At 38.9% G+C, this 13843-nt stretch overlaps 1 protein-coding gene across 2 annotated transcripts in view; it reads right to left on the reverse strand.

Moving 5' to 3' along the window:
- Positions 1-409: 409 nt before the first annotated feature.
- The window catches only part of CFAP206 (cilia and flagella associated protein 206), a 66776-nt gene continuing 53342 nt past the window's right edge, over positions 410-13843 (reverse strand). For both annotated transcript variants that reach the window (XM_057527545.1, XM_057527546.1), the window contains 6 exons: positions 13636-13755; positions 12309-12507; positions 9621-9761; positions 6523-6716; positions 4426-4569; positions 410-872 (listed from right to left, as the gene is read on the reverse strand). In XM_057527545.1, the coding sequence (XP_057383528.1) occupies positions 642-872; positions 4426-4569; positions 6523-6716; positions 9621-9761; positions 12309-12507; positions 13636-13755 (1029 nt within the window). In that variant the 3' untranslated portion in view covers positions 410-641. The remainder of the gene's footprint in view (positions 873-4425; positions 4570-6522; positions 6717-9620; positions 9762-12308; positions 12508-13635; positions 13756-13843) is intronic.

The following is a 13843-nucleotide window of genomic DNA, read 5'->3' on the forward strand; positions in this document are numbered from 1 at the left end:
CCAGTGCAGCCAAAATAAATTTTAAAAAATACATAATAAAAATAAATATTTTTTTAAATAAAATTTTGAAAAATAAAAACATCATGTGGATCTTTGTTCTAACTGTTCCAAATTAGTGAGGTCTTATTACATATCAATTTAATCCATGTTACATTTAATAGCTAATGAGGCTGAAAATATTGATTATGGTTTAAATTTTTAATGTTCAACATTAAATATGATTTTAGAAATAAACTTCTATCCCAGGCACAATCATCTTATATCAATATATAAAAAGTTATCGAAATAAATTTCTATCCCATGCATAACAATCTTATATATAAATATCTAATCATCTTATATTATTAATATCTAATAATTTCAGTCTTAATGCTGCCAAACTTTTTCTTCCAAGTCAAAGAGGAATGGACAGAGTTTTACTTTGCAATTTTAATAGAATGAAAAATGTATTACAGAAAACAATTTTTCATTTGTTGTAGCAGTTTGACAGTCCATATGGGTGAGAACCCAAAAACATTCATACCACCAATGAACGTGCCAGCCCCACAAAATTAGCTAGTTTTCATGGATGCAAAAATACTTTTCAATATATGCCATTGTTCACAATTCAGTGGTATCTACGTTAAAAGTGTGGTCTCTAACTAGGTTTCATCAATGGCCCTAGTTAAGTTCACCTTGACTTCATAGGTGGTCTTGGTATGGCCCCCGCGGAAACCAGCTATGTAAATCTGGGGCCGGGGCACTCGGCTGCTGCTTTCCCTCATTGACTGTGTGCTAGCATCCTTTGAAGGGTACACCTGGGAACAATTTTCTCTTCTCATGTGACTAAGATCAGTCTGTACCGAGTGAGTAACTTTCCGACGCAAATTGGCCTAAGTAGAAAGAGAATACACAGGAATGAACATTTCTCTAAAGAACAAATAAAATACTCTCGGGTACCAGTTAGTATCGGCCTTTTTTTTTTTCCCCTCAATCCACAAAGAAATTAGTCCTGCAACATAGCATGTTTCTGCAAAACATTAAAGCATTGGAAAATTTAGAACATAATAGAAAAGAAATACCCTTTGCTGAGAAGTAGGAAAATAGATTAAATAATGAAAATGGACCCAAAGAGAGAACAAACAGATTCAAACTTACAGTGAGCTCAATTCTTTGTTGATATAATAATATAATAATTCATTCATTATTATACTTTGAGAGTCATACAACTTGGATTTTCCCACCATTCTTGGCTTATTTTTTTAAAAAACAAAAATTTAAGATTTCCATTGTCTTACCTAAATGGGCTTCACCCAAAACTTTTAATAGAAAAAGCTCTGATGTTTCCAGATAATACTTTACATTTTTCTACATTATGCTTACTCCTTTCATGGATCGCAACTAAACATGAGGTTAAACAGACTGCTCAGGCTGGGAAGCAAGGAGGAGTTTATAAAAAAGAGAATAAGAGTTTTATTGAAGTTGTGGTAAAGTCCAAGGAAAAAACTCAGAAGGGATTACAGCACGTGAGTTAAGAAGGAGAGACCTGGAATTAGAGGAAACATTTCAGCGTTTGAGACACTGCAGGTGATTGAGAACCAAAACTACTTCTCCCACACACAGCTTATCGTCTACATTAACAGGACTTTGCTATTCCTTTGTCTTCACTAGCATAATTTTACTATTCCAAGAGACTCTTGCCAAAGCAAATAACTTGACTGTTCATTACAGAACATCCTGAAAGATGCATGACTCTTCAGTGGTAAGCATTAACACACAGAAGAAGCCCTAAGACTCTGCATCCCTTGCCTGAAGATTCACCTTGCTATTCCCATCAATCCTGGACTGCTTTTTCATAATCTTTACAACCCAGTTCAGGCCCCCAACACATCCCCTGACTGAGCCCAGGCATCAAAAGACGTGCCTTCCACCAAACTTCAAAGTCTCAATAAATCCTGACTGTGCTGTTCCCCCTCTGAGACACCGCAAAGCTCTGCTGAAGGGGTGGTTTCCCTTACAGCTCTAAGCCATATACTCAGCTTTGTCTTATCGACAGGTCATGTTGGTAATACACGGGGAGCTGGCATTCAACATGCTGCAATTCTAGGGGATAATTCCATCTAAGGTGGGAAGAAGAATGAAGTCGAAGAGTGAGAAGAGAGGGTCCAGTCAGTATGAGGTTCAGCCCCACTGAACACCGCATTCTCTTAACATTTCCAGGCCAGACCTAATCTGCCACCTATACCTCTCATATCCTGTCCAACCATCACTCCACTCTTCTCCTTTGTCTATGTGTATCTCAAGACCAACTTAAAATGTCACCTAAGTCAATGGAGTAGAATTTTTATTTCACTTCTGTTATACCACATACCAAGAGATACCAAAATATATTTAGTGTATCAATGTCACTTGCTAGACTATTAGTTCCTGAAGAACAAGGTGGTAGGATATATATATGTTACCCAGTACATATTTGATGAGCTCAAATGAGTCTAGTATTGATAGATAACAGAAAAGAATGCAGGGAACGGGAGCTTCATGAACTACAGAAGAGTAACTGGTAAGAATGCTAATGGAACAATGATCCGGAACAGGGGTCCCCAACCCCCGGGCCGAGGACCAGTACCGGTCCGCAGCCTGTTAGGAACCGGGCCGCACAGCAGGAGGTGAGCGGCAGGCGAGCGAGAGAAACTTCATCTGCCGCTCCCCATATCCCCCATCGCCCCCATCGCTCCCATCACCGCCTGAGCCATCTCCCACCTCCCCTGCGGAAAAACTCTCTTCCACGAAACCGGTCCCTGGTGCCAAAAAAGTTGGGGACCGCTGATCTGGAAAATATTCCAGGAAGCTGAACCTTCCGCATCTTGAGAAATCAGGGGACTGAAAAGCTGCCACCAGAGAGGGCGGCAAGGGAAATGATGTGGTCAGTGAAAAGAGAGACTGAATATACAAACGGACCTAGGTTGGACCTTATATGATAACAGAACTCTAACCCACAACCTCTGCAGCAACCAGTCTTGGAAGCCAAACCACAACCTCGGTAGCTGTAGCAATCAGCTCAAAACAGCAGAACCGCCCTATTTTTTTTTTTCTCCTGCTGCCTCCCTTTCCATCTCTGGACCAACCAGAGAAAGCCAAGTATGCTCACTAAGCCAGTCACAAAAGATGCCCCCCCATCGCCCGCTGCTAGTTAGCCCGCCTCCAGTTTCCCCTGTCAACATTCTCCAATCAGAGGAATACCTGAAGCCTTCCCCTTTTTCACTATCAAACTTTCTCACTCCTCTCCCCAACTTTGAGTCTCTGCCAAACACAAGTGATGGTGACTGGCTCCCTTGATGTAGCAAGTTTCGAATAAATAGCCTCTGTTCTCATTTGAGCAGTCGTCCTTCATTTCCACACCTGATTTCCGTTACAGAGCTGCATAAAATATACTGAGAAAAGGCTACAGTTATAAAAAGACTTTGTTCCTTCACACTCTAAATATTTATTGTTTAAAATGACCAGATACTATCAAAAGGAAGAGTGGGGGGAATTCCACTGAGTCAGATAGGGATGAGAGCTTCAAAGAAGGCTTCAAGGGTAGGTACCTACTGTGATTAAGATGACTGCGAATCAGAAGGACAAGTGAGACGTCTGGAGAGAACAAGCTGACAGTAAGAGGGGACTGTATCTGTGCTATAACAGCAGTAGCATTCTGCTCCTCAAACAAAAGTCCAAAAAAGAGAAGGGTATGCTTTAAATGATCAGAGGAAGCTGCAGGGCTTTAAATACTAGCACCTCATAGGTTAGCACAATTAATTAAAACTATTATATACATCAGTAGAGAGACAGAGTAGAGATTGAGAAAAGGAGATAGAGAGAAAGATAGCAACTATCATTGTTCTAGTTACTGGCTGATATAATTTGAGAGCAGTTTCATGCTTCTGTATTTCTATATATGCTTAAAACTAGAAGATAGGGACTTCCCTGGTGGCGCAGTGGTTAAGAATCTGCGTGCTAATGCAGGGGACACAGGTTCGAGCCCTGGTCCGGGAGGATTCCCACATGCCTCGGAGCAACTAAGCCCGTGCGCCACAACTACTGAGTCCACGTGCCTAGAACCCGTGCTCCGCAACAGGAGAAGCCACCACAGTGAGAAGCCCTCGAACCATAACAAAGAGTAGCCCCCGCTCGCTGCAACTAGAGAAAAGCCCACGCGCAGCAACAAAGACCCAGCGCAGCCAAAAATAAATAAATAAATAAACTAATTTTTTTAAAAAACCTAGAAGATAATCTTGCAATGTAAAGCTGGAAAATTATAAATTATACTAATTATTTTTATTTTAGCAAAAAAAACTGTGTACAACTCACTATTTTATATAAATAATTTAGCTTACCAACTCTATGAGTAACAACATATTAAAATTCCCCAACCTATAAATAATTTTAGAAAATATTGTTACAAACCAATTTTATAGCTTTTCTTCTTAATTCCCATTCATTCCACTCATATGATCTCACAATTGTTGGTGGCAATAAATGTGTATCCGTCTGTGTGCTACTTTCACACTTTGCAATTGGTTTTATATAATGTTTGTCAACCTCTTTCATCTAAAGAAGTGGAGTTTTGTAATTAATATTTGTAAAAAATAAACACTATTTACAGATAACTAAAATATTTAGCTAAAACTGACAAAACATTAGGAAAACAAGAACATGAAACATACTTGTAAATACCAGCAAAATAAAAAAAGTTCATAATTAGCAAGCCAAATGTAATTATTTTCCCAGGCATTATGGATTTGTGCCTGATTTTTTGAACTTAATGTAGGAGGTGTAGTTTGGAAGGAGAAAACCTAACATCACTCATCCCAAGTCAAATGTCCCTCTCCAATTTTCACAGTGGGGACCGTAAGTGAATACCTTATTGGAAATGGATAGAAGTTTAGAATAGCTACTAAATATTAGGTATACATCACATTTGTTTAAAGTATCAGAACATCTTTAGAATATATCTTAAACTCAAGCTCTGCGTACATAGCAGATTATTATCTATTTTAGTGGAATATATTCATCTTTCTGCCAAAGCACCAAGAAGCTCACTATTAAAATATTAAGTATTCAGTGATTCCAGGCTAAACAAGTTATGATTATGCTGGAAATGAAGTTGCTGGAGCGGGTGGCAGAGGTTTAAGAAACTCAAGTCCTAGTAAAGAGGAGGGGGAAGAGATGAACTTCTTTCCCCAAATCAAGAAACAGATGATTACTGAATGCCTACCATTTAGCATAAGATATAATTTTTGCCTTCAAAATGATCTTATGATATACTTAGGTAGGTAAAAAGATGCTGAAAAGATAATTTACAATATTATGCAAGTAAATGGCAAGAAAAAATAATGAATACAGCATTGAAATATGAAGAAAGAATACTCACTTCCATAGGTATTAAAGGTCAGTGAAGGATTCAATACACAGGATTAAATACACAGAAAGGGAAGAACAAGACCAGATATGTAGAGGAAAACTGTTCTTTAATAGAAAAGTATCTACGTACAGCACACCTTCCTGGTGATCTGATTCTAGCCTTTCACTGTCTTTGTGCTTTCTTAAAAGGGCAGCTGGAGCATCACATCAACAGACTGGCAGCTGTTGTCAGAACAAGAGTGCCAACAGCTGCCCCCTTCTGACCACGTTGTCCTTGGCTGGTTGTCAGTCTTCCTGCCCAAGTGTTCAGACCATCCTCTGTTCCTCACTGTCACCAGCCCCATCGTCCTCTTACCAGTCACTGCTGGGATCCCTGCCAACCTGGTCAGTCGTACCCACACCCACCTGCTCCACTGTCAAAATGTTGATAAATATAACAAACACAAACCATTCATAAACCATGTATTGCAGGGTTTTAGTTTAGTGAGTTTAAAAGAGGTAAATTAAACAAGAGAGGATGACAGAAAGAGCAATTAAAATGTGAACAGTACAAATGAGAGACAAAGAGGAAGAAAACAAGGACACACAGCGGTAGAATGTGAGCCCCGTGCGGGCAGGGATTGCTACCTGCTTTGTTCACTGTGCCCAGAATCATGCCTGGTGCACAGCAAGCGGCTCAGTAAGTGTCTGCTGAATGAATTAAGGAATCGGCACACACACACACGGAAACACACCTTCAGATCCATTTTGTGGCCTTTCAGACTACTGCAATTTAAACCTGTTAAATTATTTTACAATTCTGAGCCTAAGTTACCACCTATGTTATCTGTGCTAAGCTCCTTCCATTTCAGATAAGGAAATACTGTAGTTCCAATGATTTATCTAAATGTAGTCTTGCTCTTTCAGATTTTTCCAGTCTAATTCATCAGTTTGACTCCTTATCCTGTTTTCATTTATTCTTTGTGGATTTCCGTAGTTTCCATCTTCGGATGTGAACCCCTTTCAGATAACCTGTAAAGGCCCTCATTCTGCCCCTGTCTCTTGCCTGGACTTGGGGGACCATTCTACAACAAAATGTAATTTTTTTAACTAACTACACTTTTAAATGTCATGAATTCTTAAAACGCCAACCCTGCTTACCTGAGAATATGGAATAAGGGTTTCAAACTGTTGATGAAGTTCCAGTAGCTGAATCAATTCTGCATTTTTTTTGGCTTTTTCTCTAATTTTATCAATGTAATTTTCAGGATTTTCTGCAAATGAATATGCAGCATCTCTGGTATTGAAAGTATAATACTTTTCTTTATATTTCAAAATTCCAATTGCTGGATTTCCTGAAAATTAAGAAAAGGAATTGAATTCGATATGAAATACTGAGACTTCCCTGGTGGCGCAGTGGATAAGACTCTGCGCTCCCAATGCAGGGGGCCTGGGTTTGGTCCCTGGTTGGGGAACTAGATCCCGCATGCATGCCACAACTAAGAGTTTGCATGCCACAACTAAGGAGCCCTGGAGCCGCAACTAAGGAGCCCGCCTGCCGCAAGTAAGACCTGGTGCAACCAAATAAATAAATAAATATATTTTTTTAAAAAGATATGAAATACTGATTCTTTGTTTATAATACATTCATAGAACCATTCCCTATACTCTATTTTTAACATATCACTTATGTCTTTATTAGCTAAAATGTTACAACTATCAATTTTAAGTTATACATTTCGTTAAATTATATTTTATGTAAAATTCAAATGAAATTTATTTTATACATTTTTTATTTTATTTTATTTTATTTTTTGGCCACACCATGCAGCATGCAGGATCTTAGTTCCCCGACCAGGGATCAAACCTGTGCCCCCTGCACTGGGAGCACGGAATCTTAACCACTGGACCACCAGGAAGTCCCATATTTTTAAATTTTAAATTATGATTTTATCTAAAAATATTTCACTATCCAGATATAAGTTGTTTAAAAATCTTTTATGAGAAGCCAGTTAATCATCTAGCAGGTTTTTCAAATCTCCTTAAACTAAACTAACTACTAGAAGCACTGTTTTTAAAATAATTCTGTAAGAACTACAAAAATGAAACATCTGTTCCAAAATGTACATTTGCATGTTAGAAAGTATCTCCCACTATGAAAAGATACTACGTAAAATATGGGTTATAAGTATCCACAGTTTGTGGGAATTATATAGGAAACATAACACTGTCTTATTTATTTATTCTTTCACTTATTCAACAAATATTTACTGACCCTGTTCTTGGCACTGAGGATACAGAGAAAAGAAATCAATCAATATACCATAGCCCAGAGAGTGATCAGTGCTACAGAAAACAAGCAAGCAAAGCAGGTTAAACACATAGTAAAAGGAAGAAGGGCGAGATTGATATTTTAAGTTGGGTGATCAGAGAAGGCTGAATAAGATGAGGGAGCAAGGTATGTAGCTGTGGGGGAATAGAGCTGTCCAAGCAGAGGGAATAGCAAGTGCAAAAGATTTGAGGTGAAAATGAGCTCGGAATGTTCGAGAATAGCAAGAAGGCCAGTGAGGCTAGAGCAGTGCACAAGGGAACGAGAGGTGGGCAGTAAAGTCAGTGATGTCATCTGAAAAGGACCCTGCCTGGTAAGCCCCAGGATTACCCGGGGACTCAAGCCCTGTGGTCTGCAGTCCCGAGGAAGGAGGGACTCCCAAGGGATTCCTCCGAGGCAGTGCAGGCGGCTGGTGCGCAGGAAATATTGTAGCACGTAGAAATAAAGTCTCCAGACTAGCTGATTCTGAGAGGATTCTAAACCCAAAGCCCCTCAAGCCCTTCTACTTTTTTTCTCTTTCTCCCCCTTTCTTAGAATCATAGTTGGTAGGAGCTGGAAGGGACCAAACAGACCTCCTAGTTGGTCCTTCTCCTTTTCCTGACGTGGAAGCTGAGGTCCACAAGAGACAAGAGATTTGCTGAAAGTTACTCTGTTTACTAATGGGACAACGGGGACTAGACCCAGGGTCTCCCGGGACTTCCCTGGTGGTCCAGCAGTTCAGACTCTGCGCTCCCAATGCAGGGCGCCCAGGTTCATCCCTGGCCAGGGAACTAGATCCTGCATGTGTGCTGCAACTAAGAGTTCGCATGCGCAACTAAGAAGCCCACATGCCACAACTAAAAAAAAAAAAAAAGATTCCACATGCCGCAACTAAGACCCAGCGCAGCCAAAAATAAACAATAAATAAATATTAAAAAAGAAAAAGAAACCAGGCTCTCCCAATCTTGGCCCATAGCTTTTCCAACCACATCATACTGCCTCTGTGTCACCCCACATCCATGTTTCTGTGTTTGTGTCTCTCATGACTCCCTTCCCTTCTTATTTGTGGAGGGAGGGAGAGAGAGATTTGGCGGGGGGGAGCGAAGGGAAGGAAAAAAGAGACAAGGGGAGAAAGAAATCATCTCCATTCTATTGCTTTTTACTTCTTCATGGTTTACTTCTTGATTGTTTTCTCCTCAATGTCAGTGATCCTCACAGGACCTCAGAATACTATTCTCTCAGTTCTCCCAAGGTAAACCTTTTATTACTTCCATAATGAAAAAATCTCTACCATAAAAAAAAATGAGTCAATGTGTATGTTCTCTAGCCTGTATATACACAATCCCAATAATTCTTTGTAATAATTCTATTGCCAATTCACATGGCACTTTTTGGATACTAACTTATTTCATCTCAATTTCTGATTTACTCTTTAGAGAAGTTCTAGTAATATATACATCATAGAGAAATTTTACTTGATAAAATACTGGCCACGTCCTTATACAGAAATCCTGATCTATGTTAATGGGATATAACCATAAAGTGACAAAGAATATTGTTTAATAAACGTATCAGTCAAACTAGTGTTGCGCTTTCAAGTAATCACTTTGGAAGATGATCTGTTTTAGGAATGCCACATGACACTTCTGAAATCCTTCATTGACATAAGAGTCATCCCCCTTTTATGATCGTGTAGCATCCATATTTCATTATATACCCATTCCATCACGTATCGCTTGTATTATAATTTCTTGCTTATGTCAGTCTATCAGGTTATGCTGCGAGCACTTCAAAGATAAATGCTGCATTTAGGTCATCTTTGTAGCTCCTTTCCTAGTTCACCACTAGAGTCCATAAAATTTTACAAAGTGAGTGAGTGAGTGACAATGAGGGCACAGCATTTAAAGAAAAAATTGGAGAAGGGAGAACAGTATTATTTCCAATGACGTACCTGGAAGAAGAAGACCATCTGTTGTAGCAAATGTGTAAGCACAAAATCCCCGATACTGAATCAACAATTTATCAAAATTGGTTGTTGTTTCTGGGAAAAGCCATTCTAGTTTTCTGAAATCCGCCAGATTTACTCTCTCTTCTAAAATGAAAGAGGAGCACAAGAAAAACCGTATTCAGTGGGAAGAGTAAGCCACCCAGGAAATGAGCAGAAGAGACTTGGCTGCTATCTGACTAAAACAGAGATAAATTAACTTCGTTCAAGACAGTGTAGCTGGGCTTCCCTGGTGGCGCAGTGGTTGAGAATCTGCCTGCCAATGCAGGGCACATGGGTTCAAGCCCTGGTTTGGGAAGATCCCACATGCCGTGGAGCAACTAGACCCGTGCGCCACAACTACTGAGCCTGCGCGTCTGGAGCCTGTGCTCCGCAACAAGAGAGGCCACGATAGTGAGAGGCCCGCGCACCGCGATGAAGAGTGGTCCCCACTTGCCACAACTAGAGAAAGCCCTCACACAGAAACAAAGACCCAACACAGCCATAAATAAATAAATAAATAAATAAAATTTAAAAAAAAAAAAAAAAAAAAAAAAAGACAGTGTAGCTCTTAATAATATGCGAGGTGGCAAAATACTTTGAATATGATGCTCATATACTAGGACTGTCAGTTCTTTAAACAACTGAGAATGTTCTGAGCAGAAAGAGGCAAGGAAACATCTCTTAGTAACTTAGTGATTTTGGTAACAGAGGATATACTTTTCTGTTATTCACACTTCTAAAAAGTCTTCCTAGTTTTGCCAATTTTCTTTACGCAAATAAAAACGCGAATTTATAAAACACTGATCCCCGAGGTTCTTACTTTTGCAGTGCTACCTACACTCCTGTTTCTGGCTCTGTATCCAAACAGCAGACGCTACTAGTGACCCCGTGGCTACAGCTGAAAGTAAGTGCGTACTTTGGAGGAAACAGACCTTCTTCACTCTGTTTTCCTGATATGCCTGAAAGCCTCAGACGGTGGTGAGATGTGGTGAGTGTAAATTAAATTCTTTCAAAAGAACACTGGGTCTCCCAATTCCCTGGAGCAGCAACTTGATAAACTGTGTTCTAGTGAATAAAAACGTCTGACTTGTACTGGGAAATGGCACGACTTGCCAATGTAGTTGAGTTCAATATCTACTGCTGAAGTGACTTTAATTGTTCAGTTTCATTGAGCATTTGCACACATATGCTGTTTTAACAGAATGAAAAGAGTAGGAGAAACTAACTGGAAGGATGTTTTTGAGTCTCCCTGATTTCATTTTCAGATTTTATGTATTCCAATAATTTAAGAATGCAAATTACCTCTACTTTTTGTTTTCCACATCTTTATTGGACTATAATTGCTTTACTATGTTGTGTTTGTTTCTGCTGTACAACAAATTGAATCAGCTATATGTATACATATATCCCCATATCCTCTCCCTCTTGAGGCTCCCTCGCACCCTCCCTATCCCACCCCTCTAGGTGGTCACAAAGCACCGAGCTGATCTCCCTGTGCTATGCGGCTGCTTCCCACTAGCTATCTATTTTACACTTGGTAGCGTATATATGTCAGTGCTACTCTCTCACTTCATCCCAGCTTCCCCCTCCCCCCCGCCCCCATGTCCTCAAGTCCGTTCTCTACGTCTGCGTCTTTATTCCTGCCCTGCCACTAGGTTTTTATTTTTCGCTTTTACAAAAACAGAATGTGAAAAGGAAATTTGGAGAGTCAATGATCTAATTTCACTTTCTGGAAAAACTTTCTTTTTAGGCAACAATTCAAATCCCAGACTCTATTTTGACATTTCTCATGAATTTTGAGTTGTCTTTAAGAAGACAGCAGGGACTAAACAACTAAAAGGAAGTTTATTGATAAAGACAGCCTTTCTATAAGAATCAATGCAGGGCTTCCCTGGTGGCACAGTGGTTGAGAATCTGCCTGCCAATGCAGGGGACACGGGTTCGAGCCCTGGTCTGGGAAGATCCCACATGCCGCGGAGCAACTAGACCCATGAGCCACAATTACTGAGCCTGTGTGTCTGGAGCCTGTGCTCCGCAACAAGAGAGGCCGCGATAGTGAGAGGCCCGCGCTCCACGATGAAGAGTGGCCCCCGCTTGTCGCAATTGGAGAAAGCCCTCGCACAGAAACGAAGACCCATCACAGCCATAAATAAATAAATAAATAAAATTAAAAAAAAAAAAAAAAAGAATCAATGCATCTCTTAAAGGGCCTAAAATAAGCTCAATTTTATAGGGATAACATTTATTGATTTATAAATTTCAACCTGAATCTGGGGTAGATATATGGCAAATAGCATTCCAAAGAAATGGAGCTTTATTTGCAACAAATATAACAAGGATTAATACCCTTTTCTACTACAAACCGATAATAAAATCACTAAGACTACAATAGAAACCTATAAGCACAGGAAATCACTGTTAACCAAAACACTAACAATAACACTAGGAATGGTTATTGCTGGATAGCAAACTCTTCAGTTTATATATTTTCTGTTTTCCATATTTTCTATAATGAACATTAGCAGTCTTACAATCAAGAAAGATATTCAAAACTTTATCAGAAAGATACGCCTGAAAATTTTAAAACAAAGAGTGACTTTATTCTAGAGGTAATTTTAGGAGGAAGAGGAAATAATGGATGATTTTTGTTACCAATGTGCTCTTTCATTCTACACACATCAGTTTTCACAGTCGCTCCATCAAGAAGAGCTTGCGTCACTTTCTCAGGAAAGAACAGTTCATGAGTCCCCAGAAATGGCTCAAGATGAGTAGTTAAATTACTGAGGATGCTAATCAGAACAGTTTCATCCTGAAAGCTAGTCCACAGATTGGAAAGGGCAATGAAGGTGGGCTGAGGAAGAGACAAAAATGTTCAAAATGTCACTGTTTAATAAAATTACAAATCACTCTACTCTTAAAAATAAGTACAAATTTTTGTTTGTAAAGAGATTAATTCTCCCGTAAGACAAGTAAAAGTCTCATGAAATTAGACAATAGAATCTCAGTAGAAATTGGACTCATAAATTATGAGTAAATAAACTTGTATATCAAAGCATTTTATTTTGGTATGATTGCCAGTAAGTTAGTTTCCTCAAAAAAGCCAAATACACATGATCACCTAAGAAACATTCATGGACGCTTCACCTCAAAAGGTCTAGAGGAAAATAGCTTCTTTTTTTAAAAAAAGCTAAATATGACTCATTATAATTAGATTTATCTGGCTCAATTACAATTCAAAAGAACTTGGAAAGTCTAGGGATACATCTTGGGCCATTTCTTGTGAGCTTATGAGTTAAAGATTTTGTGTCAGTGACATAAAGTATTTTTTAGTCCTATTAAAGGTCACTGACTTATACAACAAATAAAAAATTAATCAGGCCCTACTTATAAGTGAAACAACTTAGCCTTTTGCTTCCAGGTTTTTAAAGTCAAATGTTGGGAATGATTACAGAAAATGGTCAGAGACTCAAAATGCTCTATAAAATACTGCATGTACATCTTGTACTTCTTTGGGGCTCCCAGATTTGCCCAGAGGGTGGTATAGATAATCAGAAAGTCAGAATAAGTGCAGGCCTGGTAAACAAAGTGATTTTATCTGTCTTTTCAGAAAGGTCACAAGTTACATCACCTCTGTGCTGAAGGCAATTTCTTAACCAGCTACTGTAAAGACGTTTTCAACACTGTACTATGGATTATTTTTGCTGCCACAGACAATACTGATATTATGGTTATTATAATATATATCTGCACTTTGTTGAGTAGCAATGGCCTACCAAGTGAATCCTCTCATCCAACTTATAAGATCCTGGTTATATGATTATTACTACAAAATAACCAAACACAACAGGATCACCTCATATAAAGCTAATATTATATTTTTAGTAATTAAATAAAATTAAAATTACTTCTGATCCAACTTTATAGGACTTAAGAGTACATTCACCTTTAAACAAGGTCAAAGTGGATGACAAATGCTTACAAAGACTTGTGATGTTGGGACAGCCGTCTTTGATTTTACAGTAAATTTTAATTGTTCCAGTTGGGCTCCTAACTGCTTTATCATCATTTCCACTTCTTGAGCACAAGTAATTATATCCGACTGTGAAGACAACATAATTGGCATTAATATTTTTATAATTTTACTACAAACATTATGTATGTTTTAAGCCCTACCTGCTCCCCACATC

Source organism: Balaenoptera acutorostrata, chromosome 14 (genome assembly GCF_949987535.1).
Source record: "Balaenoptera acutorostrata chromosome 14, mBalAcu1.1, whole genome shotgun sequence".
NCBI classification, from domain to species: Eukaryota; Metazoa; Chordata; class Mammalia; order Artiodactyla; family Balaenopteridae; genus Balaenoptera; species Balaenoptera acutorostrata.